At 43.3% G+C, this 25640-nt stretch overlaps 1 protein-coding gene across 14 annotated transcripts in view; it reads right to left on the bottom strand.

Annotated features, from left to right (window-relative positions):
- Nucleotides 1-25640, bottom strand: part of TJP1 (tight junction protein 1) — a 187064-nt gene that overhangs the window by 51513 nt on the left and 109911 nt on the right. The window contains exon 1 of one of the 14 annotated variants that reach the window (XM_054078171.1): nucleotides 18310-18468. The exons of 12 other annotated variants lie outside the window; for them this stretch is intronic. In XM_054078171.1, coding sequence (XP_053934146.1) covers nucleotides 18310-18342 — 33 coding nt within the window. In that variant the 5' untranslated portion in view covers nucleotides 18343-18468. Of the gene's footprint in view, nucleotides 1-17553; nucleotides 17573-18309; nucleotides 18469-25640 lie in introns of those variants that run through there. One more of the 14 variants, XM_054078172.1, reaches the window with a different exon arrangement.

Below are 25640 nucleotides of genomic sequence, written 5' to 3' on the forward strand. Positions count from 1 at the left end.
ACCAGAACAAAATGACAGAGTAATTACTGGACAAGAGGCTTTACACAGGCTTCAAATTAAAACTTGGTAGGCATTCAGATTTACATAACCATCATGCCTTTTTCCATCCCACCCTACAGACGTACAGTTAGGATTTTTTCTTTCCTGTTTGCACATCAAAGCAGGGCAAAAGGACAAGGGAACCAGCTACCATGCTCAAGAGCACTAGCTGTTGACCAGACCAGAGCTCCCTCGCAGCACATTGCCTCTACGCCCACAAAGTGAACCGTGCACTTCAAAACCAGTAAAATGCCCTCTTCCCTTCTCAGCAAGAGTCATTTGGTAGACTTCCAATTACTCTAACCAGTGCGGGTGAACTGACATTTAATTTCACAGAAAACTTCCTAAATTTGCATACAAAGTTTTATAAGTACAGAATTACCAAAAATAACAATCTTTCAGATCAAATAGCTTCAAGGTTTTTTCTCTGCAGTGTAAATGTCACCTTTACTTCCCCAACTGAGCATTTAAGGTGTTAAGAAAGCTAAAGTATAACTCAAAGCACAATTCAATCAAAGAAAAAAAAAAAAGGCACACTCAGAAAGCCAAAGTTAAACCTTAAAAATGGTCACAAAGCTACTTTTGTATTTACATCACAAATTAAAAAGAAACTCATTTAAGTAGAACAAACTGCCTCACCAGCAGTTTTAACCACATGACACTAAACTTCTCTTCCCACAACTTCAAGTAAATCAAGGATGCAGCATTATATTCTTTACCAAAACTGCATCATGTCCATTCATCACCACTCCGGAATGCACGTTCCCAAGCAGGCAAAAAAACTGTGAGGGCAGAAACGATCAGAGCAATTTCAAAATATGTTGGGCTTATACCAGAACCGCATCTTTCAGCTACTTGGAACCATATTTAAGAACGGATACTTTGCAAAGCCAAGGCCCTCAAACAAGCACAAGCTTCTCCCTTTTTCAAAGTTGTTCCAATTGTATTTCAACTTAAAACCTGCAAGAGTCAAAACTATAACTTGACAATCCAGTCTGCAAACCAAAAATTCACTCAAGTTTACACAACCTTTACCTCACCCCTTTATTACTGCAGCGCTCCATGCTCCTTGGGGTACAGAAAGGAGCTCCACTGAGCTTCTACATTCTGATCCTAACATATCCTAAGAAAATAACAAAAGGTTACAGACTGAAGGAAATAATTAGCATAGAAGTTAAAGTCTTTCCCCATCTGTTACCTTGTCTCTTTATGCTTCACATTCTACAGCAATGTTAAGGCTTTAATTGACAAGAGACCAAACTTACTTGAAGAGTGACAAAGTTCAAAAAGAAGCAAGGAAGATAACAGAAATCCCACTTAGCTGGCTTTCCCCCCCGTTGCATATTTGTTCACACTGCGGCATATCAGCTCCAATATGTTCCTTGTTCCATAAAAAAAACCAAAACACATCAACAGCAGAAGTGCTCCCACAGCCTTGCCCTACTTGAGCCAGGCCCTTGGCTCTCGATGGGGAAGGTGCACATCAAAACTCATGTAATCTCACTGCTAAAGTTAAGTTCTTCCAAGAGCAGAACTTCACTCCGTTTTTGGGTTTTGTACCACATTCTCGCCCTTGGATGCTCCTCACCACCAGCAGCCCAAACATCGGGTGTTACTGAGATCTGCAAGTCAAGCACCCAGAGGTCACTTTTGTGACAACTCAAGGTCTTTTCTGAGCCTCGGATAAATCAGCAGTGTAGTTTCAGGATTGCTGCATGACTTTCTTCTTAAAAAACAACTTTAACTTGTTAGGAGGCAATAAAGAAAAAACATACTTAAAAGCTCTTTCCCATGCCACCTCTGCTTCACATCTCGCAACTACATGGCAAACTGTGGACATATTGTACCTGCCCAACCCTGATGAATACATCACAAATTGAACACCTGCAGGTTCCACGAACATGTACCAACTATCGGCGTGCAGGTACATTTCACCATACCAGTGCCATTTTCCGAAGCGCCCTGCAACTTCGGAGTCAGTGCTCCCAAACCATATCTACTCTCAAAAGATCAAGGACACAACATGCATTATGATATTCATAGTGCACATTATTGATATATATACTTAAATACTGAGACCAACAGCACTGCAACACAAGTGCAAGGTTTCTGCAGGGTTTAACTTCTCTGAAATAAAGGGAAGGCTGCTGCAAAGCATTAGGTAAAGGGTAGCTTAATATCGCTATCTCAAACAACCTACAGTCCCACATACCTACGCAGTACACATCATTGCATCAGGAGAATTGAACACAAACATTAGTAATACTCTGAAATAATTTTCAAAAGCAGTATCTTAGAGGTACTTCAGTCTTCTTGATTTTTAGGATGCACTACAACCACATTTTCAAGGTTTGGGTTTTTTTCCCACTGCTACAAGACCTGGGTACACACTTTTTCCAAGATGAAATGTGAGCTTCTCATGTAAGCAAGCCATAAGCATCGAAACACACACAACTGTAGTATCTGAAGTTTGCACTTGGAAGTCAGCCCAAACAAGTCTGATGGAACAGTACAGCTGACTGAATTACAACACATTTTTGCTTTTTAGTGGCCTCACGTGCAATTTGTTCCATAACACATTTAAGGGGCTCCCCCCCACGCCCCCTAAAAAATGAGTCTAGTGCAGCACAAGTTATAAGAACATTTAGCATGAGTCCAGAAAAAAGCATCCCAACGCTACCAAAAGTAATGCTCACAATTAAATGCGCTTCCATTACCTTTGCAGACTTGTTTTCAAAATCCAGAGGAAGAAGGTGCGCATCCTACAAGCACTCACCAGAAAAGTATTACTGAGGTATTAAAGAAAGCTACAAATAAAACCCCGTAAAACAGGCAGCCGTTTGACAGCCATCAATAATGTCCGACAAGGAAAATCTGGACATATCAGTACTGTAAGTAACAGTGAAAGCTTTGTGTTGGCAGGCTGAAGAGCAAGAGAATCTCATGGTATCATTCACAGAACTGCCGGTACTAGCGGTTTCTCTATCTGCAGAGGCCTGAAGAGCTACCATCCTTCTCAGCCTAAAAAGCTATCAACTTCAGTACTTAACAGAGAGACACAAACTCGAAACTATTTTCTATAGCAGTCAGTTTGATATCTTTTATAAACAGAAAGTAGGAATTAAGATCAAGAACATTGTTCTGACTTTGCACAGATAAGACCATGAAGTGAAAAATGCCAAACTAATCTCTACATAAATACGTGCCCATTAAGTATTAGCAGATGTCATGGTTTCAGCTGGACTTTGAAATAAAAATCAACAACGCAGTAGTAAAACAAGAAGAGATGGCTACATACTTAGGAGACAGACTTATGAGATGCTGCTCTTTCTCCCCAGGTAATTATAATTCCATAGAGAATAATCCTTGATTGCTAGCCAAGCTATAGTGAAGATGACAAGCCCATAAGAGTATTTCAGAAGAGGAACTCTGAACACAAAGACTAAAAATAAAAGTCTATACATAAATACTCAGACATGCTACCCGTCAAACCCACCTCTTAGCAAGTATTTCCCATCTGTGCTTAATGGGCAGATGTCTTTTTCATTTACTCAGCACATTTTTTTAAATGAAAAAGCATGAATGACATTCTAGCTGTTTATCCAACCAGCTGGAGAAGAAACTCGATAAGCTCTTGGTTAACAGCTGAAATGCCTGTATAATTTTGGCCAATGCCCCGTTTATCCTAGGTTACAGCTACAGCTCATTCAACTGTTGCCCCCGAAAAACTATAAAGTTACATGTCAACAAAAACCGGATGCTGGGAGTGGCAGGGGGGGAGAAGGAAGCAATTGAACCACCTACAAACCTGCAAAATCTGCTAGTCTTTTTGAAGGAACATCTCTCCTAAATGAGTAAGAAACTTCAAAAGGGTTTAGCTTCAGTACACCAGACAAATCTGTTTGACGGGTCAGTTCAATGGAAAATACTAACTGAAGACCATGGTTTGCAAAGAAAGCATTTAATCCAGAGTATTCATTGGAAAAAGTCTCGAAGATTAAATAGACAAGGATAAAAAAAATAAGAAATAGGGAAAAGACTGCTCAAAAGGAAGAGATGAGAAATGAAACAGTACTTCCAAAGACAGCCGTACTACATCCTTTTTTCAGTAGAGTAAAACCAGAATTGAACAGCAAAAGAAAACTTACTGGAAAAAAAAAAAGAGTGCTTTCAAACACTCATGTCTTCATTGTCATGCAAGTCCTAATTATGTATAAGACAAAATTCAGTACAGCGATAATATCTGAATTTGTACTTCTCATATCAAGGTATTGATTCAGTTGCATCTTCTCACTAATTTTTGGAGGTTCACCTTCAGAAGGCATTGCTTTTGAAATTTAATCCTCTAAAAGCTACTGCATTGTTATCAGCAGGTGTAGTAATGCATCTCTCTCTGTCTCACTGCACCATTTAAGTTGATCCAGATTCACAAATGTTGAAGCAAGAGATAGAATATTTCTTTCCTCTGCGGAAGTTAAACTACAAAAAGATAATCTGGATATATAAGAAGAACAAGCTTTCTTGCACAGTCTTCTGTGCAGACTTTTTTTACTCAGAAGCACAGGAAGAGTCACTATGGAATCACACTGTTCAGTTAGTTTCCTCCTGTAAATTCATTACTCGCTGTTCTCTTCGCTGTAGCACTGTAGCAGGAAAGAGATATTATATCCTTCTACAACTTCAAATGTTTATATCTTAGTGCACTGTCACTATATAAGATTTGGCCAAACTGCAAATTCCATTTTAGAAGTGCCAGCTGCTTATCCCTGAATACACACTACTGCTTTGAGATTCTAGGTACACACTGCGCATATTTTGCGATTACTGGAAACACAATACACAGGTGAACACCTGCAGTCACACTCCCCCCAAACAAGATGATAGTGATGCTGCGCAGCACAACAGAAGCTGGTTCTTAGAATTCCAACACTGCATACATGATACACATCCACAATATCAGTCAAATGTTACTACTTTATTTCCCATCTCCCAGCAGAGCAGAAACAGAGATGCTTTGGTTTTGACCCAAAGACACTGAAGTCAAGCAAGCCTAGAATCAAGGTACAAGAGACTATATTTAATATAAATACATGCCCTGGAGTCAAAGGTTAAATTGTGAATTGGTAAATTTGCCCTCCATAAGTAAGAGGCTGTTATGCTTCTCATTGTACAGGCTTGCTTACATCAGACGTCCACTTCTCATGAACTTTCAGCACCCTATTTTCTGTGAGGATACGGATTTTCTGTAAGTGTCTTAGGAAAGTGAAAACAAAGGTTTATCCTTGTAACATTCAGGTCGGGCTAGGGGAATTAAAGATGTCATACTTCTGGACTTTTTTCCTGTTCCTATGATCCTTGCAAGTCAGGCACTACTTGATCTAACATTTATCAATAAAGGTAAGTAGATTAAATAAAAAAATCAAGTCAGTCAAGTCAAACTTTTATTCATGTTCTAGTTGCGCTTCTAACACTGAAGCATGTACTCGTTTTATCACTACCGTCTATGATGCCCATAAACATCCCATGCTCAAAAGAAACATTTGCTTATTGGTTCCTTCCTGCTCTTTGTACCAATTCAAGTAAAAGCATTAGAACTCCAACTTCTATACTATATGTGCTACATTTCAGGAAACTACTTTCCCGTGTATTGGTCATCATCAATAAAGGACCATTGTTTTTTAATCCCCTTCCTCCCCAGCTCTGCCCAGTCTCACAAACTCTCTCTCCCCTAATCCACCCACTCTTTAAAGCCACCACATGAACTGTTCAAGGCTCCTTGTTTGCAGCAGCTCTGAATAAAGCACACAAACCAAATCTCTCTCACTCACACGACTATTTTTGAAGTGAAAATTAACACGAATACAATTTAAATGGAAACAAGTCAACAACAGGGCCCAGATAAGAACTGCGTGCACAGTCAGCAGGGGAGAAGCATTTTTATAGAAAACAGGGGCTAAAAGCATGGAAGGAAAGCCAGCTTTGTTCACAGTCAGTAGTCTAAGTGCCTGTCAGTCAGCAAAAGCATTTTTAAAACAGCTGCATCAAAGCTTTCTGCAAGTTAGTCAGCATGTGACAGGCCAGCACATTACAACAGTGCCACAGCAACCGCTGCATAATAGGAGTGCTCCGAGTGACCTGAAAGGTCAGTGTTTTCAAGCATTCCAGTAATCTGTAAATTGCCTTGGCTTATCGCTTGGAAGCAACATAATTACATTGCTTGTAGGGCTAGGATGGTAAAGACAGATTTTAGGTATTACGTTCTGGTCAGCTACATACTAACCTCTACACTGTAAGCAGATCCAGGAAATATGGGCTAACATACAAATAATGGAACATTAGCATATGGAAGAGATCTGTTGTTCTGATAGAGGGAAAACCATTTACTTAGTTTTGTAACGCTGTCTATAGTATTTTATCAAGCGTGAATATATTTGAGGCTTTTTATTTCTCTAACAAGTGTTCCAAAAGGACTGAAGTTATTTCTATAAAACTGGTTATTTTTAAATACAGAAAAACTCAAACTGAGTAAATTAAAAGGTCCTGTTCTGGAATTTGAAAGGTAGAGCAAGGAAAATGTCATTTCATACCAAGCATCTAACTCCATTTGAAAAATGGTACTTTGTGTAAGAGAAGAAAATACTACCAACTATAAACATCCCAAGCAATTTACTCCTTGCAAAGCAAGGCTAGAAAATATTAATTGGATCCCTCAGTCTACCTACCTCACAAGATTAAAAACTCAGCATTCAGTTGCCAGCAGCCTAATCAAGGTTTTAGTAAGATTCAAACTATTTCAACTCACTATTTGATTCTTGTACTTCTCTCTCATCACACACCTCACACAGAGCACACTGACCTGATCACAGGGCTCACCCAACGCTGCCTATAGTTGCAGCTCACCACAGTTTACTTCACTCTGTCCTGTGTAGCCCTTCTGCTGCAGAGAAGGCCACCGCTTATTCTGCCACTACACCACTGACAAACCTACTTGTACCATGTAACACTAGGTGACTCCAAGCACTCTTCACTGACACAGAAAGCAGTAAAAACAAGGACAAATACAAACTTGGTAAAAATTCTCTATTTTAATTCAATCGTGGAGAAGAAGGGAAAAAGCCAACGCAATACTTCCTTAATGCTTGCTTTTGTTTCAAGTATTATCATCAGTAACCACTTAAAGCATGTTTGATTTTTTTTAAAGGGAGATAGTCAATGTAATCAGAAGTTCAGGCTAGCAAAATGCACGCTGAAGAAATATCACATTCAAGTTTAAAAGGCATCTCCCGCCTGTTTGCATTTTAAACTAAGATGCTGGCACAATATAAAGTGTAGGACATAAATTTCACATTATACCAACAAAACTAAGTTTACAGCCAAAAAGACAGTCCTAGAATTATCAAAAATCCAAGTCACTTAAAAGGTATCCTCATAAAGCTGGGCGGGAAAAAAAGCAACACACCACTGGTCATTCTGAAGGAGACACGATCTCAGCAACTCGCAACCACTGGCTTCTTACTACTGTTTACACATCTTCCTAAGATAGAGAGGCATTTACTGATTGCAGATAAAAGCAACAAGTAGGAAAACCTTTTAAGTTAGCACTGGTTTCTTTCAAACAAATCACCTCTGACTTTATATACCCTCAAAGGCAGAGTGAGTTCTTCGAAACTAGAGAAAACAAACATACACTTAATGTATGTTTCAGCCTCCAACTCCAAAATTCCTTTTAATAGGCAGGACAGGCAGCTATCAAGTCAGACAAAAAATGAGAAATTTAATTTAGAATAAGGCACATTGATTACCTAATCTCACATTTCATATGGAAAATTTAACTGGAAAAAAACCACTTGATAAAGAATGGAATGAGTTCCTGGGACTAATGTACTATCCAAGAGGTATTTCTTGGACAACGACTCTCCTCCCCCAAGAGGAGCTACAGTCTGTACTGTAACTTTTATTCTCTTCTTGGGGTAGGGGAACCAACACTACTTTTCAATCCTATTTGAAGCTCTTCTCAGCACGCAACAGCCCCCACACTGGCTCCTCCCCAGTATGAGGAGAAACAGACAGATAGGGACAAAGAAAAAACATGTTCTAAACATTACAAATACCACTAGTATTCACAGTGAATTGGGGTGCGGGGTGCTGTGCCTCTGTGCTGCTGGCGTGATGTTCCCTCTCAGCTGGGAAAAAAAGGCAAATTGTGAAAGAGAGACATTCTGAACTTCCCCACTTCCTTGCATTGTTTTACTTGGAGAAGAGAGGAACTTTCATTAAACCAGATCAGGTAATTTATGAGGACAGTTTTCCATTTCACAGGAACTGTTACAATCTTTTAAACAAATTCAAACTATCGCTCTTTGCACAGCTGGGAACACTTAGGTCAGCATCTCCTTTCCCCAAACAGCACAGTACTCTCAGAAAGGTGAGCTCTTCCTTTTACTCCACCTCTAATTCAGGTCCTATCCACATGGACAGGTAAGCCAGAATGATCAAAGACTTTCAGATGACACTTCTCTGTTGGCACACAAGACTTACAAAAAGGATAGATAGGATTGAAGAGGATGTAGCTTGCCAAATTATCCTCATACTCAGTATTCCAGCCTTTCCCTGTTATCTGGGAATACATTCAGATAAATACTGTAACTGAAGAGAACACCCAAATTAGCGTGTGCAATGATTTCCATTATGCAGTATGAGAAAGGATAAGCAGTAGGTGCATTTCAGTAGGTTTTGTTTACAGCTTCCGATTACTTCTCATCTGAAGTCTGCATTCTTAAAGGTTTTGAAATACTTCCAGCCTGCTATGGAAGGTCTCGTTATCTAGAATTTCCATATAGAATCCTTGTGCCCTTCAAACTGTCCTTTATTTGCTTCAGCATTTACAAGAGCTTTTATGATTTTCCTTTCCTCTCCCCACTGCCTTCAGCATTCTCCTACAGAGAGCGGAAATAAGCAAATGAGCTCACATGACAGCTACAACAAACAATACTCCTGCAAGTTGAGCAAGACATCTAAGTTTTTATTATGCCTCTCTCACATGTTAGGTCTGAGAGTAGAACCTTCACTCTTTTTAATAATAAACTTTAAGTACAGCTATATAGTTAGTCTTGATGTGACAATTCTGCGATTAAGGCTTAGTCACACAACACAAGGTTTCACAATAATTATTGGGAGAGTCCAGACACCTCAGCTTTTGAGCTAAGGTTTTTGTTTCTTTGCTGGGGAGGGCAGAGGCAAGAAAGAAGAGGAAGAAGAGGAAGTCAATTCTGGATTAAGAACTGCCTGCTTGCTTGCCTTTGGCTCCCTCTTTCCTTTCATTCTCTTCTCCCTCAAATATCACCTACTATCTTCCTCCGTTTTCTTTCTGTAGCTCCTTTTCTCTCATCATAGCTCACACTTTTGGCTTAGCCAACAGAAGCTTGCACAAGACTCCAGGAAAGGTAAAGAAATACGATTATAACATCACCAAAGGGAGATACTTGGCCTCTCCTTGGTGAGAGCTTAGACGCAAACGTTTCCATTCAGAAGATTATGGAATTCTAACAACTCAAAGTATAGCACAGACCTAGCTATTCCAGCTTCTTCTTTTAATTCTTACAGACAATGCTCTCTTGCAGTAGCTTGGAACACATCAGCTATTTAATAGTTTCTGAATCTCCTTGCTTGAAGACCAACTTCATCTGGTGTACTCTCGGCACCTCCATGAAGGAGAACACATCAACACCGATGTTTTCAGAGAAGTCTGAGAAATACTGAGTGGCAAGGACAATACTGTGTGAAGACACACAGCAGAAGAAAAGGGGGACAAAACACACAGATGGGGATGGATGACAGCAGCAACTCTGCAGTGATGCAATGCCTCTGCCATTCACTTCAGAAGATAACAGTGCACAGGTTTATACTATCTTTACATAGATTTTCAGATCTGATGCTGACTGCAACATATACACACCCTTCAAACTCTGGTAAAGCTAGTGGCATATAGCCAAGAAGCTTCCTAACTGCCCCCAAGACCGATGACACTTCACGGCCCCCTTGCCACCTTACAGATTAGTGATAAATATTTTTCAGCCTAACTGGTACTACTGCACCTAAGAAACATAAAATCAGCTGCAAAGTTAATGTAATAGACCAAATATTCAGAGCTAAACTAACAGGGTATTCAAACAATTTTACTGACAGATCCCCCAATTTGAGACTCAGCAGTTTCCTGCGCAGCTCTAGGGGGCCTTTACCATCTAACCACCAACAGCTACAATAAATTACATGAGCAAAATCAGCAACAATAAGTTGGCATACTACAGAGCGCTTCTACAGCACTGCATCCGAATCAGATGAAATGTTCCCCGTTCAAGCTATTAATACGCTTTTCAGAAACTTGTAGATCTTTCTCATATTCCGTAGCTAAAGACTCCTTGGTTTAGGAGCATTAATCCAGTGTACACTAACCACAGGGGGCAAACCCCAAACAAAATGCAGGTCCATTTACTTCTCTCATACAAGATTACCCTCCAGGGATTTCCATTCCTGCATAGCTGGGTTATTAACAGAGGGGTTTATCCTGTATGTGATGGCCAATCGCTTCCCACAACTTAATTTCAATTTTGAAGGAAACACAAGTTCTTTTGTCAGAAAGTCATGCCTTCAAGCTTGGCTTCGAGATCTTAATACCCACTGGAAATGCTGTTTCAGGGAGTCCAAGATTTACAGGAAAAGCCTATACCTTTTCCACCCAACACTATGCTGGAAAACTATTTCATATGGAGGCACTCACAGGCAAAGGATTGCTTTTCCAAATAACACGTAGGAACAATGCTGGGTCGCGTGAGATACAGATTTTTTAACAAGGATCCTGTGCTGAAAGCGTTAACATGGTCTGGCCTTCTCCCAGCCTTAATTCTGGGGAAGCCAGCCATCTGAAATGAACATGAATTACAGATTTATTATGAGCCTTGGAATTTGTTCAGATAAACAATACTTGGCATACTTAGCCCCAGGTACTCTCCTGATCCCATATTAGTTATAACTTACTATTTGATAACACATTGTCAAGTAGCACCTTTAAAGTTACTTCTAGAGTTTTACAGTTACAGTAAAACCAATTGTCACTTTCTATTCGAAACAAAGACTCTTCAGACAGCATAATTTAAGCCTATTACATTTTCAATGAAGCTGAAACCAAGTGTGTAAATATTCCCTCCTCTCTTTTTTTTTTTTTTTTTAAATTCTTTATACTTGTTCAGTTTTTTTAAATCATTTTATACCAACATGTGCCAGGTCAGTCCTTTTGCAAACTCACATCACCTCCACTCATAATTTAAGCAGTGCAAAAACTGACATAATTGTTCCCATTTCACAATCTGTCCTCTTTCATTATGTTACTGTTTCTAGTAATAATTTAAGATTATTGCTTACTTTTAATTAAATAATTAAAAACTTGAGCAGTCTGTCTTCAACCACAAGTTACTTCTGCATCATTTTTGCATTACCCAACTTCATAATGAATATAACCAAGTCATGAATACTGCCGCAGCAACATGACTGTTGTAGTGGCCGTGTTCTGAAAAAAGATAATTAGCCAGGTTTGTAGGAAAGGGCAATGGATGCTCTTTCAACCACACCAACTCAAAGAGCTACATCCAAAAGCTTGACCACACGCTCCATAGTCTTTTAAAAACTCTAAAATACACTATCTCTCCGTGCATCTTGTTTCTTCTACACCCCTTCTGGATAAATCACAAGAAACAGCCACCAGTCTAGAGTGTAAATAGCTGAAACAGGGCCATTTAATATTTACAAGAATAAATTTCAAGCTGGATACATAAGTCAGGGCCATCTGTTAAAATGATTGCTGACCCAGTGGGGCACTGTTACTGGGCCCCATTCAAACTGGGCAAAAAATAGCCTATACAATCCCTAAGGATCATGAGCTGAAAACCAATTACTGCCTGGTTTAGGAGGGGTGGGAGGAATATTTTGTAATTAAGTTCCCAAGAAAGAACTCAAACGTAAAAGGCAGTGGTGAGGAAGAGAGAACAGCTCTTCAGTGCAGTACTTGCCGGGATAAGGCTTGGAACTACAAATCAAAGAAACTGCCTACTTTTGCTGAATTTCTATTTTTAGCATATCAGTACTCTGCATATGTGGGGGTGGGGAGACAAAAAGGCTATCAGAGCAGTACCAAGTCATGTTATTGCTTCCTCTGCTATGGAAAACTAACAAAACACTTTACCGTGAGTTAAGCAAGCCAAAAAGGATCCTAGTACGGTTGCCCACTTCTCATAAGTGCGTGAACTTCTCCAACGCAACACTCCCTACTGCTATCATCTTACTGAATTTAGGCTGCCCTCCCCCACCAAAGGGTAGAACATCTGTTTATAATGGATTAGGAAACAAGAATCCTATTAGAGATAACCAAATACCCTTGAGAAAATAACTACAATTTTAACATAAAGCTAATATTTAAAATTTTTAGCACCTACAACATACTTAATCTTCCAAGTGCCTAAATAAATCCTGACATGGAAAGGCAGGAGACAACTCTAAAGAGCTACTGAAGATCCTATAGAGCCAGGAACAGCTATCATAAGCAAAACAGTCAGTCCTGCACACACTGGGGCAGTTCTCCAACCCTACAGTACCCCATCTACATAGCTCAAACAGCCCACGGCGCTTGTGGCTTAAGGAGTTACCTTAGGATATATCACAGCCGGAAAACCCCACGGATAACCAAGCAGACACCACTGGCCCTGGACAAGTCACCACACCTATGGCCTCAGCAGCATTTGCTGCTCCGCAGGATCCAAGAGACCCATGCTCGATCTCACAGCGTTCATATGAATGCGTTCCTCCATTTTCTCAGATCCTTCACTGAAGCACATCACAGCCCCTTGGAACAAGGGCACCCCTACTATTTATGAGTGTAGAGCACATATTTGAATAATCTGTCCCTAAAATAGCATAATTACAAGACAAGACAATATTTTCATTTCAGGACTTTTTGAACTCAGCATAAATACACTGCTCAGAATCACGGAATTCATTTTAAGACTCCCCTACGGCTACTTGCTTAATCAGTACATTCAGTGAAGAAGTCATTAGCAATATATTTGCCTGAGAAAACACTGAGCACAATTTGGTATTAAGTTTTGTTGCATTTATACTTTAACAACCAGGAAAAATATGGGGGGATATACATGACCGATGTCTGTCTTAACCAGAGGGTAGTGTGCTATAAAGATTATATAACTTGAGACATGCTATAAACCTCGCAATACGTCTTACTTCAAATACTATCCCTTTACTCAAGCAGACACATAGTTTGACACACTGTCAATAAACCAAACATTGGGACTGTTAATTCTGACACAGATGCACAGGCTTCTCTCCCCCCACCCTGTGACTGTAATCCAATTTCTCCCCACACCAACAATATCCCCTTTCCTCTAGTTACAGAAGGGAGAACAAAACCGAAAACACGCTCCCCTCTCTTACTGCAACCTTACTGGCAGAGCCTGTAACAACATGGGTTAACAGCTTGGGCAGAACTACACCAACTATTAAACAGCGAATTTTGACGAGTGCTTTGGCCTGAGACATAACATTTCAAGTAGTAAAACCAAAGTATTTAACACAATTCACAGCTAGAGTAGTTCACTACTTACAGTTCAGTTTTCAACTCAGTATCTTACATTGAGAATCTGTTATCAAGTATTTTTGTGAGTGCCCATACCAGAAAGTTTTGACAAGGATGGTACATTGCATTGTCAGTGAGGACATATACTCAAGCTTAAAGTGACCAATTCTTTACTTTAAACACTAATCCAAAATACCACTTTTTGAGCCTTTTTTTTCGCATAAGCAGAAGCCCAATATCTATCCTCACAGTACATAAGCAGTAGGACAATGTGCACCTTAAAATACCTATGACGTACAATAACCCATTTCTACATGTTTTCCTTGAAACTAAGATTAGCTAGCTGGTCACTGATAAGCTCTTACTGATTTTCCACTCCATAAAGGTGGAACCAGCTCCCAGGCACAGTCAGTTTTCAAGCTCTGTTTACATTACAGTAATCTTTGTGCTGCACATTGAACCAGAAGCAAACTCCAGAACACACTTCACAGTGACCTACAGAACGCAGAGCTCATGGCTCTTCCCACATTACAACAAAACTCACACCGAGAAGTGTGCCTACATTATCTTTTGCTAGCTGAAGGTGCCTACAGTCATAGCTCTAACAGTCAACAAATTTAAGAAAAAGCTAACCCAAAAGTTATCTAGATAATTGCTTCTTCAAAAACAAAACATTAAACTGTTTCCTAAGGTCCAAATACAACTTACAAGAACACTATCAAAATTAAACATAGTCATTTTACAGGACTTCCCCCCCTGAAGTAGAAGGTATGGTCTGATATTAAACCAAATCCTCAGCTTACTGCCATACATGGTGTTACTTCCCCACAAAGATTTTCTACATGTTTATTTTGTTGTTGTTATAGCTGAAAAATTGCACCAACAACCAGCAAACCAATCTAACATTAGCATTCATACAGACTTTGGTGAAAAAAAACAAAAGACCGGTCCAAGCTTAGTTATCTTGCAGACTACAGCACATTAGAAACATTTGAAAAGCCTGCTCATATATCCCCTACAGGAAACAAATACACTGGTATCTCCAAGTAGGATTTGGGGTAGAACACTAATGCACATTTATGAAAACTATAGGTCATTCCCTCCAGCAGAGGAAACCAAAGAGTCCTTGCAATCTGCAAGTCTTAAACTGTTAATATGGTTGAGTTATCAACTTCTGATTGAAGTGGTAGATAATAAGATATATGCCTGCAGGTAGAAAGACAGTTAGAACAACCAAAATCCAATTAATTACAGGACTGAGGTGAAAGACTGGGAAACATGCTTCATGCACGTATTTAAACCAGAAGGAAAAATTAAGAACTCAGGTTCAGCATTCAAAAAGGCTCAAGGATTCAAAAAAAGTAGTCCCTATATTTACTACTTAGAAGCATTTGCATATTTTTTTTTAACCAACGTGGAATATATTTGGACCCTCAGCTTAAAGGTGGAAAGCTTCACATCTCATTACTAATCCCCTGACACGGTCACTCCCACAGCAGCCATCAGTACTGTTCAAAGAGACACCACAAGAGATCCGGCCCTCTGCATTTTGCAATCACAGCCTCCACTAGATCAGGCTACAAGCAAGACTTCATTTCTCTTGCCTCCCAACAGCTGCAGCAAGCATTTAAGACCTTAATAAAAACACATTCTTTTACTGCATAGCAGAAGAAGTTAAGTAACCAAAACTGAAGGGCAGTGGCAGGTAGCATAAAGACTGTTGACAATAGGGTGTAACACAATCAATCACAGCGGCCAAGATTCCCACGTGTACAAATAGGAGTTATTCAGCTAATCAAAAATATTTTTTTTAGTTCTCTTCTGGTCAAATGCGCCAAGATAAATGTGGACATGGACCAAAGGACCACAAGGCTAAAAAGTACATTAGCTATTAAGAGCAAAACATTCACAGAGGTTTCTAACGCATTACAACCCCCAAAACGAGAAACTTGATACCGCATCTGAAGGGGAGACTGAAGGAAATGGGATCTGAAACTTAAATATATAAGTCCACCACTACTCTAGTATTTCTAAAATAGTTTTAGGTGGGGGATTATAAATACTAAAACTGTACAAACTGTAGCTCAGGAACTAATGACTGAAGTAGAAATAACTCTACCGATCTATTGGAAGCATCTCTGTTTTGACCAGGAAATTGCTATGAACTGTTTACAAGAGATTCTAAAGAAATTTCTGTGATGGAGATCAAAAAGTAAGAAATAACTTTGATAATAGGCTATTACAGACTGTAAGAATTTCCACTGAAAAAGCTACAGGACATATAAAATCCATTTTTCTCCGGAGAAAGAGATCTGCTAATTCAAATACGATTTTTACAAAATCTGGAAGTACACCAGTACAAAATCTTTGCAACATTCTAAAATTAACGTACCTTTCAGTATAACTAGTTTTGCTGATACAATACACATGCCTGAAAGGCCAATTTGACATGACCATGATCTGGAAGAAGTTACAAATAACTGCTATGGCAAGACGGAGCTTTCAATTTTATAGCAGTCAGTATACCACTCTACAACCAAAAGTAAGATAATAATTCTGTAGTTGTTTCTTAAAATAAATTTTTAAGACTACATATGCATGTGTGGAAGGCAATATCAGTCCACAGCCCTAAAAAAATAACTATACGTTAAGAGAGTATTTTGAACTGGAAGTGGAAATTGGGCGTCTTGATTTTATACAAGAGAAAAGCTACAAAATTTAAGCTGATGCAACTTCTCGCAATTCTTCCCATGGCAGAATTCTAACACCACACTATTCTTTTAGGAGCAAAGACCATTTATCGTCAAGTCCTATTTGTTGTTTAACACAAACGCATTTGAACAGAGCAGAAAGCCAAAAATCATGCTTTATCTCTCTCCACAGCTAGGTGACAACCCCTAGTTTGAAATATTAACCAGAATAAATTACTCGCCCAATCATATGCATTTATGGTTTAAATGTGTGTACGTATATATTGGAATTAATAAAACATCTCCGAGAGGATGCTTAGAACAGAGTCGGCAACTCAGTAAGTCAACTCTGGCACGTTAAGTTCTTAAAATCGCACTCTGGAAGCCAAGTCTGCCTTTGATACAGCTCGAAAGTAACACCACAACTGACAACACATTACCAGCAGGAAGCTCACCAGCAACTTTGTATTCGCACCAGCCTGAAGTTTTCCAGTGGTAAGGCACTAAGGTGTGTGCGCAACAGCACTTCTGATTCAGTGCATACCAGTCAGTGACATCAGACCGAAACCACACGGTTTCACTCCCGAGCAAACGCCACGAAGCCCACAACCACCGGCGAACGCCCCACGGGGACTCGTCACGCTGAAGCCAAGGCAGCTACTCGGGAGCCACGGCTGAACACCAGCTCCAAATTTAAATACAAACGAGTTTCAGAGCCAACCTTTAATCCACGCGAAGGAAGAACAACCTGTTGCGCGCTCCCGGCCCCACCTCTGCCCGGGACGCCCGCGTTCCTGCCGCGGGGCAAGGGGCGGGCACTGCGCACCCCCGCACCGAGCCCGCACGCATCTGCACCCCCGCACCGCTGCACCCCCGCACCACCCTTGCAGACAACCAGACCTCTGCACAGCGCACCCCCGCACCCATCCCCGCATCTCTGTAAGGCGCAAACCCGCACATCCCTCACACCTCTGCACCCCGCACATCCATTGCACTTCACCAGACCTCCGCACAGCGCAGCCCAGCACCCACCCCCGCACCTCTGCACCCCGCACACCCCTTGCACACCCCCAGACCTCCGCACGGCGCCGCCCCGCACCTCCACACCGCGCACAGCCTCACCCCTGCACCTCCGCACCCCGTGCCGGTTCCCGAGGGATTTACCGCCACCCCCGATCTGTTTACCGTCTGTCAGCAGCAATCAGCCCCGACTGATTCAGCGCCCACAGAAAAATCCGGCACTACTGGACTCTCCCGGTTAAACCTTTCCCAGTTGCCGCCCGGCTCCTCACCCTGGAACAAAAGGGGCACGGGACTGCCCGGCGCCCCGCCCTCCCGAGCGGCCACGGCGGCTCCGCGCCCCCCACCACCGCGGGGTCCCGGACACCGGGAATCGGGGGGTCCCGCACTGCCCCCCTCCTCCACCCGGACACCGGGAATCGGGGGGTCCCGCGCTGCCCCCTCCTCCACCCGGACACCGGGAACGGAGAAAAGGGGGTCCCGCGCTGCCCCCCTCAACCGGACACCGGGAATGGGGGAGTCCCGCGCTGCCCCCCGATTCCGATACCGGGAACGGAGGTGTCCCACACTGCACCTCCCCCATCCGGACACCGGGAATGAAGGGGGGGAGGGGGAAGTCCACGCTGCCCCCCCCCAAACAAGACACCGGGAATCGGGGGCTCCCACGCTGCCCCCCCGGGCCCCCAACACCAGGAATGGGGGTGTCCCACACTGCCCGCCCCCACGGACACCGGGAGTCGGGGGGTCCCGCGCTGCCCCCCCCCCAACACCGGGAATGGGGGGTCCCGCGCGTCCAACAGGTGGGACACGCGGGGAGCGTCCCGGGCACCTGCGCCCGCGGCGGGTGGCGGCTCGCGGGGAGGCTGCGGGAGGCGCCCCCGGCCGCTCCCGCCCCGCTCGGCACCCAGGGCCGAGCCTTACCTTGCTGGAAGCCGCCGCGGCCCTGGCGGACATTTTGTTTCCTCCTCTCTCCCCTGGAATCGGGCGAGCGTGTATGCGCGCCTGCAGCCGCCCCGGCCAGGGGAGAGCAACTCGGCGGCGCCGCCCGCGCCTCACGCAGCCGCCCGAATAAACATCGCGGTGGGAGGAGGAAGAGGCGGGGGCGGGGGAGGGAGAGGGGGAGGGAGAGAGGGAGGAAGAGCACAGCGGGGGAGCGCCGGAGCCCGGTGGAAGTTGTGGTGCGTGCCGGGCCGCGCTCCCGCCGCGGCCGCGCTGCGCCCTGCCCGCTCCCCCCCTCGCGGCGCGGACACGTCCGGCCGCCGGCGCGGACCATCCCGCCGCGGGGGGGGGGAAGCGCCCCGGCCCGCCCGCCTCCGCCCCGGCCCCGTCGCCCCGCACGGCCCCCCCGGTGGGCGGGCAGAAGCGCGGCTCTCCCGGCCCCGCCGGCCCCGCCGCCGGCCCCCGGCCCCGCGAGAAGCGGGGGCACCCGCGGGTCCCGCCCGCTGCCGCCTCCCCCCTCCGCTTCCCCGCGCGATGGTCGGGGCGGCGCGGGGCGAGCGGTGCCGGGCGGCGCAGCCTATGGCAGCGCAGGGGGCGTTTGAAACGCGCGGGGCGGGGGGAGCCGGTGCTGGAGCATCACTGGTACAGACCGGGAACGGCTGGAGTTTAGCGAAAGAGAGCCGAGTGTCGCCCAAGTAATCCTATTCTTTGAAAGTTAGACACAGTGTCCCTCCAGAGCGTCTTTTCTTTAATCGCTGTTCCCCAGACAGGGCTCGTTCTCTGGCGGTGGGACCGCCCTGTGCTCCGCGCGGTCTGTGCTGAGCAGGTGTCTCTCCCCAGCGCAGAGCCAAGGGCAGGCAGGGCTGGGGCAGCTCCCACCGAGCGCGGGGCGGCACTGCTGGGAAGGAACAACACCAAAAGGAGTCCTTGGGAAGGAACAGAATCACCGAATCACCAGGTTGGAAAAGACCTGAGGCCACCCAGGCCAACCACGCCCGCCTGAGGTCTCTGGGAGAGCCGATCCGCGCCCGTCAGAGGGGCTCTCTCCCGCCCGGCTGCTCCGGCCGCACACGGCCGATGGCGATCCCGGCCCTGGGAAGGGCGCTCCCCCTCTGAGCCCCCGGGTGCGTCTCAGGGAGCGTTGGGTATCGCTGGCGCGGCCCGGACCGCACAGCGCCTGCCGCTGCCTGGAGGGCGGGACAGGAGTTCCCCGGCTCTCGGTTGTACGGTTGTTTTGGAGAGAACAGCAATAAAGGCACAAAAAGAAAACAGCGTGGGAGATGTGATTGGGTTTAAAGTGGTGACCGCACAGCCACCGCATTCCCTACAGCATCGCGAGCTGCTGTCAGAGGCCCCAAAAGTACATCTCTCCACGTACTTTAGGTGAAGGGTTTTTAGTCTCTTTTGCATTAAGGACTACAAGAAACACTGCGAACATGTTGTTTCTATTTTATAAAAGGCTTTTTATAGGTGTTCCCTTGTTTTGGGGGTGGGTGCCCAACCCACGCAGGATGAGGCTCGACCTGCGGGCACGGCTGCAGTTGGGACTCCAGCGTGCTCTGCATTCCCACTTTTTTACTCTGACAGACGGCTCCCTCCACAGAAAGCCGAGTGCACCCTCCCAAGCTCTGCAGGACTGAGTGGTAAGTTAGCCAAACCACTTCCCCAAGAATCACCCACCAAACTGTTTCGAACGTCAGTGAAAAGGTGGCCTCCTCTGTGCATTGCCCACATCGCTGTGGTCCATGGTTTATGATGTTGGTTAATTTACTCTTTAAATACTAGACTAGAGCAAAAATTCCATGACTCATCATATACATTGGCTCCCAGTGAAAGGAGAGTAGGTGAGAAAAAATCCCCAGCCAAAATTAGGACTATTTTTCTTGTTTGCCAACACTCCACAAGGCATGGATGATAGCAAACGGCATGGTAGCAGGACCACAGCTTTCTGGCAGTTGTACTTTTATGTGTTACCAGCTGCTTTTGTGCTCCATGCAATCCTCGGAAATACCTCAATTCTTAAAAGAAGTAATAATTCAACGATCCAAATCACTGCTCTACAAAGAAACACCCTACTCAGAGCTACTGTGAGTTTTACATTTGTTCTCCTTTGAAAATAAACAAATTCATATTCCAGGAAATAGCTGAAGCAAATTCCCAAGGCAGTAGTCCGAAATCAGGGGGAAAGGGCCAAGTCCTCGGCCACGGCACGGAAAAGACGGTACTGCAGGGCAGAGTAAGCCCACTGGGACCTTATCCCTCAGCTCCAACGGTGCCAGCGCTCTCCGCAGTACACACTAGGGCAGCCTCAAACCGCCAGCAGCCTCTGCCTTTTGTCAGCAGCATCCCCAATTTTCTGGCACCTGACTGCTCCCGCAGTACCCGCAGTACCGGGGGTCACTCCCCTTTTCCCGCAGTGGCTGTGCAAGCTTTGAGGGGCTCATCCCCACGGGAGGTCTCCTACGCTGCAGCACGGCCTTCTGCCCAAGCTTTGCTGCTGGCCTCTGCCACAAAAACACTACCGCACAGATTTTATTTGTTAATTGCTAGACGTAACTAAGCCTCAGATATTTTTTTTTCAATCTATCTAAACCTGCAGAAGGCAGAATGCGACATTTTTTATGCCCACACGCTTCATTGCCAGAGTCTACGAGTATTCACCAGAGCACGCAGGAAGGAAAAGGCTGAGATCACAACAGGAAGGAGGGGGAAGATGTCAAGGTGTGGAGACGCACGTAAAGAAACTCAGGGGAGGGCGACCTGATAAAAAGTAGGGTAAAATAAGCCCTCCCTTTCCTCTGACCCCCCCTTGGATAAGAATAGTTCTGGGCAGGGTGGGCAATGCCTGCAGGTTGGGGAGGAGGATGGGCTGGGAGCAAAGATTAAAGACCATAAAACAAAAAGAGACGCATAGCAGGGGAATGAAGGAGGACTGCAGGCATGCAAACACAGAGGGATGGAGATGGATGCCTAGAGTAAGGGAGGAGGACCAAGGGAAAGAAAAGCAGCTATTTAGGTATTGGAAAAAAAAGATAGGAACAAGTAAAAAGTTGAAGGAAAAAAAAAAGCAAAGAAAGTTCCACCAAAAATGGAGATGCCAGTTTTGTATCATCTTACATTGGATGAGAAAATGCTATCAGTCCATACACAGAATGTGACAAGGAAGCAGACTACTTAACATGGAAGGATTTCTGTCTAGGGGGTTGAAACATCTGGCAGTGGATATAAAATGATCACAGATGATCTCTCCCTCTGGGAGATGACAGACATAACTCTTGGCCCACAGAGACTAATGGAATTTCTTTCTTTTCTTCTTATTTTCTCTCAATCTCTTTTTCCTTTCCCCCCCTGTTTCTTTATCTTTGTTCCTTCCTTTCCTTTTTTCCTCCCTCCCAATCTCTCTCCTCCTACCTTCCAACAGTTGTTTAAAACTGCATCTCTACCCTTGACATGAATTAGAGGAGTTAGAAATGCCACCTTATTCTATTAGCATTGGTAAAACGCATGTATTTGTTGGTAGATACAAATTATTTTAACAAATGTTTCTGTCTGCTTTTAAACAAAGCAACAGCAGGACCATTTTCCCGTCCTTTCAAATTCTTCCTGCAGGAGAACTTTTTCATCTCTTCAGTAATAAATTGCTCACAAGCAAAGCTACCACCGACAGCACCAAAAATGCCAAATCAAACGTTGGTCAAATCAACCTAAAACAATAATATGAAGTGAAAGAAACCTTGAATGATACTCCTATTTAACTTTTGTTTACATTCTTAATGAAGTGTCACAAACTCTAAAATACACAAGTTAGGGTTAAAAAAGATTGTTGTCATTCTAGTGTATTCATGTATTCCCTTTAAAAAGGCTTTAAGGAAACAGCAACTATGTATAGAATTAGAATTTAACATTCTAATATACAGTGAGAGACACATACACGTCAGCGTTTATGCATATAAATATATCCCCTATATATATAGTACATTCAGTCAGATACATATATATACTAAGTTCCATCCGTTAGCCAAAGGACCAGAACTCCAATCATATTCCCTGATGCTTCCCTTTCAGGTCCTGAAAAGAGGATGGCTTCCTCATCTTTAGAGAGACGATTGTCTTAGAAGTCAACAGCTGAAGAAAACCGAGTGCTTTACTCATCCTTTCAGTAACTGCTACTGGAGACGCCTAAAAAAAAAAGTACTAGTATGTTTTCTTGGTAGGAAATCTCAAAAGACCCTACTATTCAATCACTCTAGTTCAAAGCATAACCCTAAACTGATTCAAAGGACACAGAAGGACAATCAGATGTGTGAATCCTCCTTTCTAACTGAAGTCTCGTGTATCTGTTGCACTGCAAGAACAGGAAGTCTATTCGCTACTTGGTGTTGATTTAACTTTTAGGAGATGTTGTGACCACTTAAAGAAGGAGAAGAAGGAAACACAGAACCGCAGCCACTACAGAGACAACTTCCTGTGGGTTTTGTGGTGTATGTGGCTCAGAAAGAGAACAATTCATATAAGATCTTACAGAGAGATCAGGTGCTTTTGCTGCTCCATGAGGTAGTCTTGGGATGCGTAGCTATAAATATGCCTATATATTATCAGTCATGTCAAGCAGTTTAATTGATATTGTACATTCTGTATTTGTAATTGCCACCTGATTTCAGCATTTCAGGAACAAAGAAAAACGGGAAGAGAAAATCAGAATTCGTAAACCGCAAGAGAAAACAGTATCTGTTTCCACCTCAAGAAATAAGAAAGTGGTTTAAAGAAGGCTGTGGGAAATTCATGTTATAATTACACAGAATTTCAGCGTCTTTCCAAATCAAGTCCCGAGGGAAAAAATCAATGTAGTAATGATGTCTAGTAATGATTCTTATCTTCCTCCCACTTCCACGCAGTTAAAGCTTGCTTCCTGTATCTGCTTCCTCTTCCAAAGGCCAAGTACCCCTGCAGGTGCCTCTTCCAGGCACACTGCATACCAGTGCTCCACACAGCCAACGGAGTCTTCCAGTAACTCACTGCCTCTCACATACTGCGACTTAGACAAGGACAAAATCCCTAACGCTTTACCACTTTACCACTTTTTACTTTACCACTCATTAAGAGGTTAAAGCATACATCTCAAGTACATACCAGAGGCTGGCTATGCCCTGAACGGGAATAAACCCAACCTGTTTTGCCTGTCAGCCTGTCTGAAACTCCTGCTGTTCTTTGTCATTGCTTGTTCAACACCTCACAGGAAAGTACGAGGTCTAACACAAGACTAGGTTTTTCTCTTCAGTGAGGACATCACTGCAATGTTCAAGTAAATGGCAAGTGTACAAACAGAATTAAAAGTAAGTTGCAGTAGCAAAGCAAGGTTCTTTTCAGCCTTAAAAGCCTTAAAGAATTTATCACTGTAGAGCTGAAGGATGGTCTCTTTGGTTTGGACTGGATCTTATGGAACCTTTGTCATCTCTATAATGATGTGTAGCGGCAAAATCTGAGTCCACTGTTGAAGAAAATGTTACCTGTGAATTTTAATCTTGTTTCACGACAGCAGGACTGATTTATTACAAACATGTTATGTACAACTATACTACTTCCCGTGTCAGACAGACGTTTTGTGAATGGGACAGTATATTTAAATGCACCGCAGCTGATCAAGGCTGATTTTATGAAATGCTTCACTATAAGTAGCCACGGTATGTCCAAGTGTCACATATTCTGAATTGTTCTACTTTCTCCAAGTTTATTTGGTAGAGACGGGACAGTAAAAATAGTCCAAGACAGCTGTGAAATTTAAGCAGGTGGCGACCATTCACTGCCGATGTGGTTCCAGTCCGATAGCTACACTGCCAACAAGTACCACACACGCTCCACTGATCTAGAACCCCCAGTTTCCAGAGTTTGCTTTCAGAAGACATGACCAGCAGTGCGTTCTTAGATATGCTTGCCTGGGCCACACGGAACATGAACCAAAGATTAACTGCACAGGTAACTGATAAGTAACCGTGAAGGATGAACGCACAGCAGGAGAAAGATCTTCGTTACTCACAAACTGTAAACATTTTGGAAAGGCAGCTCAGGAATAGCTTAATAAAACCAATTGGCTTAATTACCTGTCTGACAAACAAATCTGTATGTAAACCCAGAAGTTTTCCAGGGCTGTTGCATGAGGTACAAAGCAACAAAACTGTTCTCTGAAACCCAAACTAAAATCCCCGTACATACGGCAACTGAAGCTGGGGAGGGGGCTGCAGATGTGTGGTTTTCCAATCCAGACAGTTCTTCAACACAAATATCGTGGTTGTAATGAGTACCACAGGAAATGATCACGACCCATTTGTGTTAATGGGAAGAGCATGCATATAGAATGTGAAAATATGTACTGAAAACTGTTATATTCAACACAAAAACATACACTGAAAACTGTTGTGCTGCTAACAAAGTTTATAGATACCACAAAAGTATGAGCTCGTTTGCTTCTTAATTCTTCCTATAAGAGACTTTACTGCATAATTGCAAAAATGTAGAAACTTAAATTACTGAAATTTACAAACTATAATCCATTTTATTACCTCCCAGCTTTTGACTTTTAGAATGTCAAGATTCATTTTTATCCCCTAGTCTTTCTTACTACAGCTGGTATGAGACTCCGTCTAGTTTTTTAAAATACACATGCACATTCCATGGAGTCAAGGGAGCAACAATGTGCTGGAAAGTAGGAACATCAGATTACACCCAGTAATTCCGGTGTAATCTTTACCTTAGTTGGTAGCTCTGTCCTAGTAGCACCTGCTTTTAAGGGTGACTTCAGTAAGGTTAAGAGGAGGTAAGTAAGGGGATTAAGCTCCTGATGGTCACACCCACAGGGTTATGAACCTTTCCACCTTTGTATTTGCTTTTGCCTCTCCCTCCAGATATTAAAAACAGTTAAAAGAAAAGCACTTTAAAAAGACTGTTGTTTGTGTCAGCGGAAGAAACTCAAGTTATCTTATCTGTACCCTCTGCAGCTTTCTTAACTTTGGATTATTGGATGATTGCATCGCACAGTGGTGTTGCCACTGGTCTGCAATAGATTTGTTGGGGCTTCCTTTCAAAGCCAGTACAATTCAAAAATATATTAAGCCTGAGATATGATTGTGTCAGATATTTTTTTTTGCTATAAAACACTACAGTAGAACATAGCAGAATATAGTAGAACTGAGTTTTAACTCCATGTTTCAATAATTCAGCCTTGACCCGCAACAGATCTTATTTAAGACAAATTTATTGAGCATCTCACACTTCCTGTGTTAGGACTGTTTTTCACTCACTTTTAGTCTGCAGCAACT

The sequence above is a fragment of the Cuculus canorus genome, chromosome 12 (assembly GCF_017976375.1).
Source record: "Cuculus canorus isolate bCucCan1 chromosome 12, bCucCan1.pri, whole genome shotgun sequence".
Classification (NCBI taxonomy): Eukaryota; Metazoa; Chordata; class Aves; order Cuculiformes; family Cuculidae; genus Cuculus; species Cuculus canorus.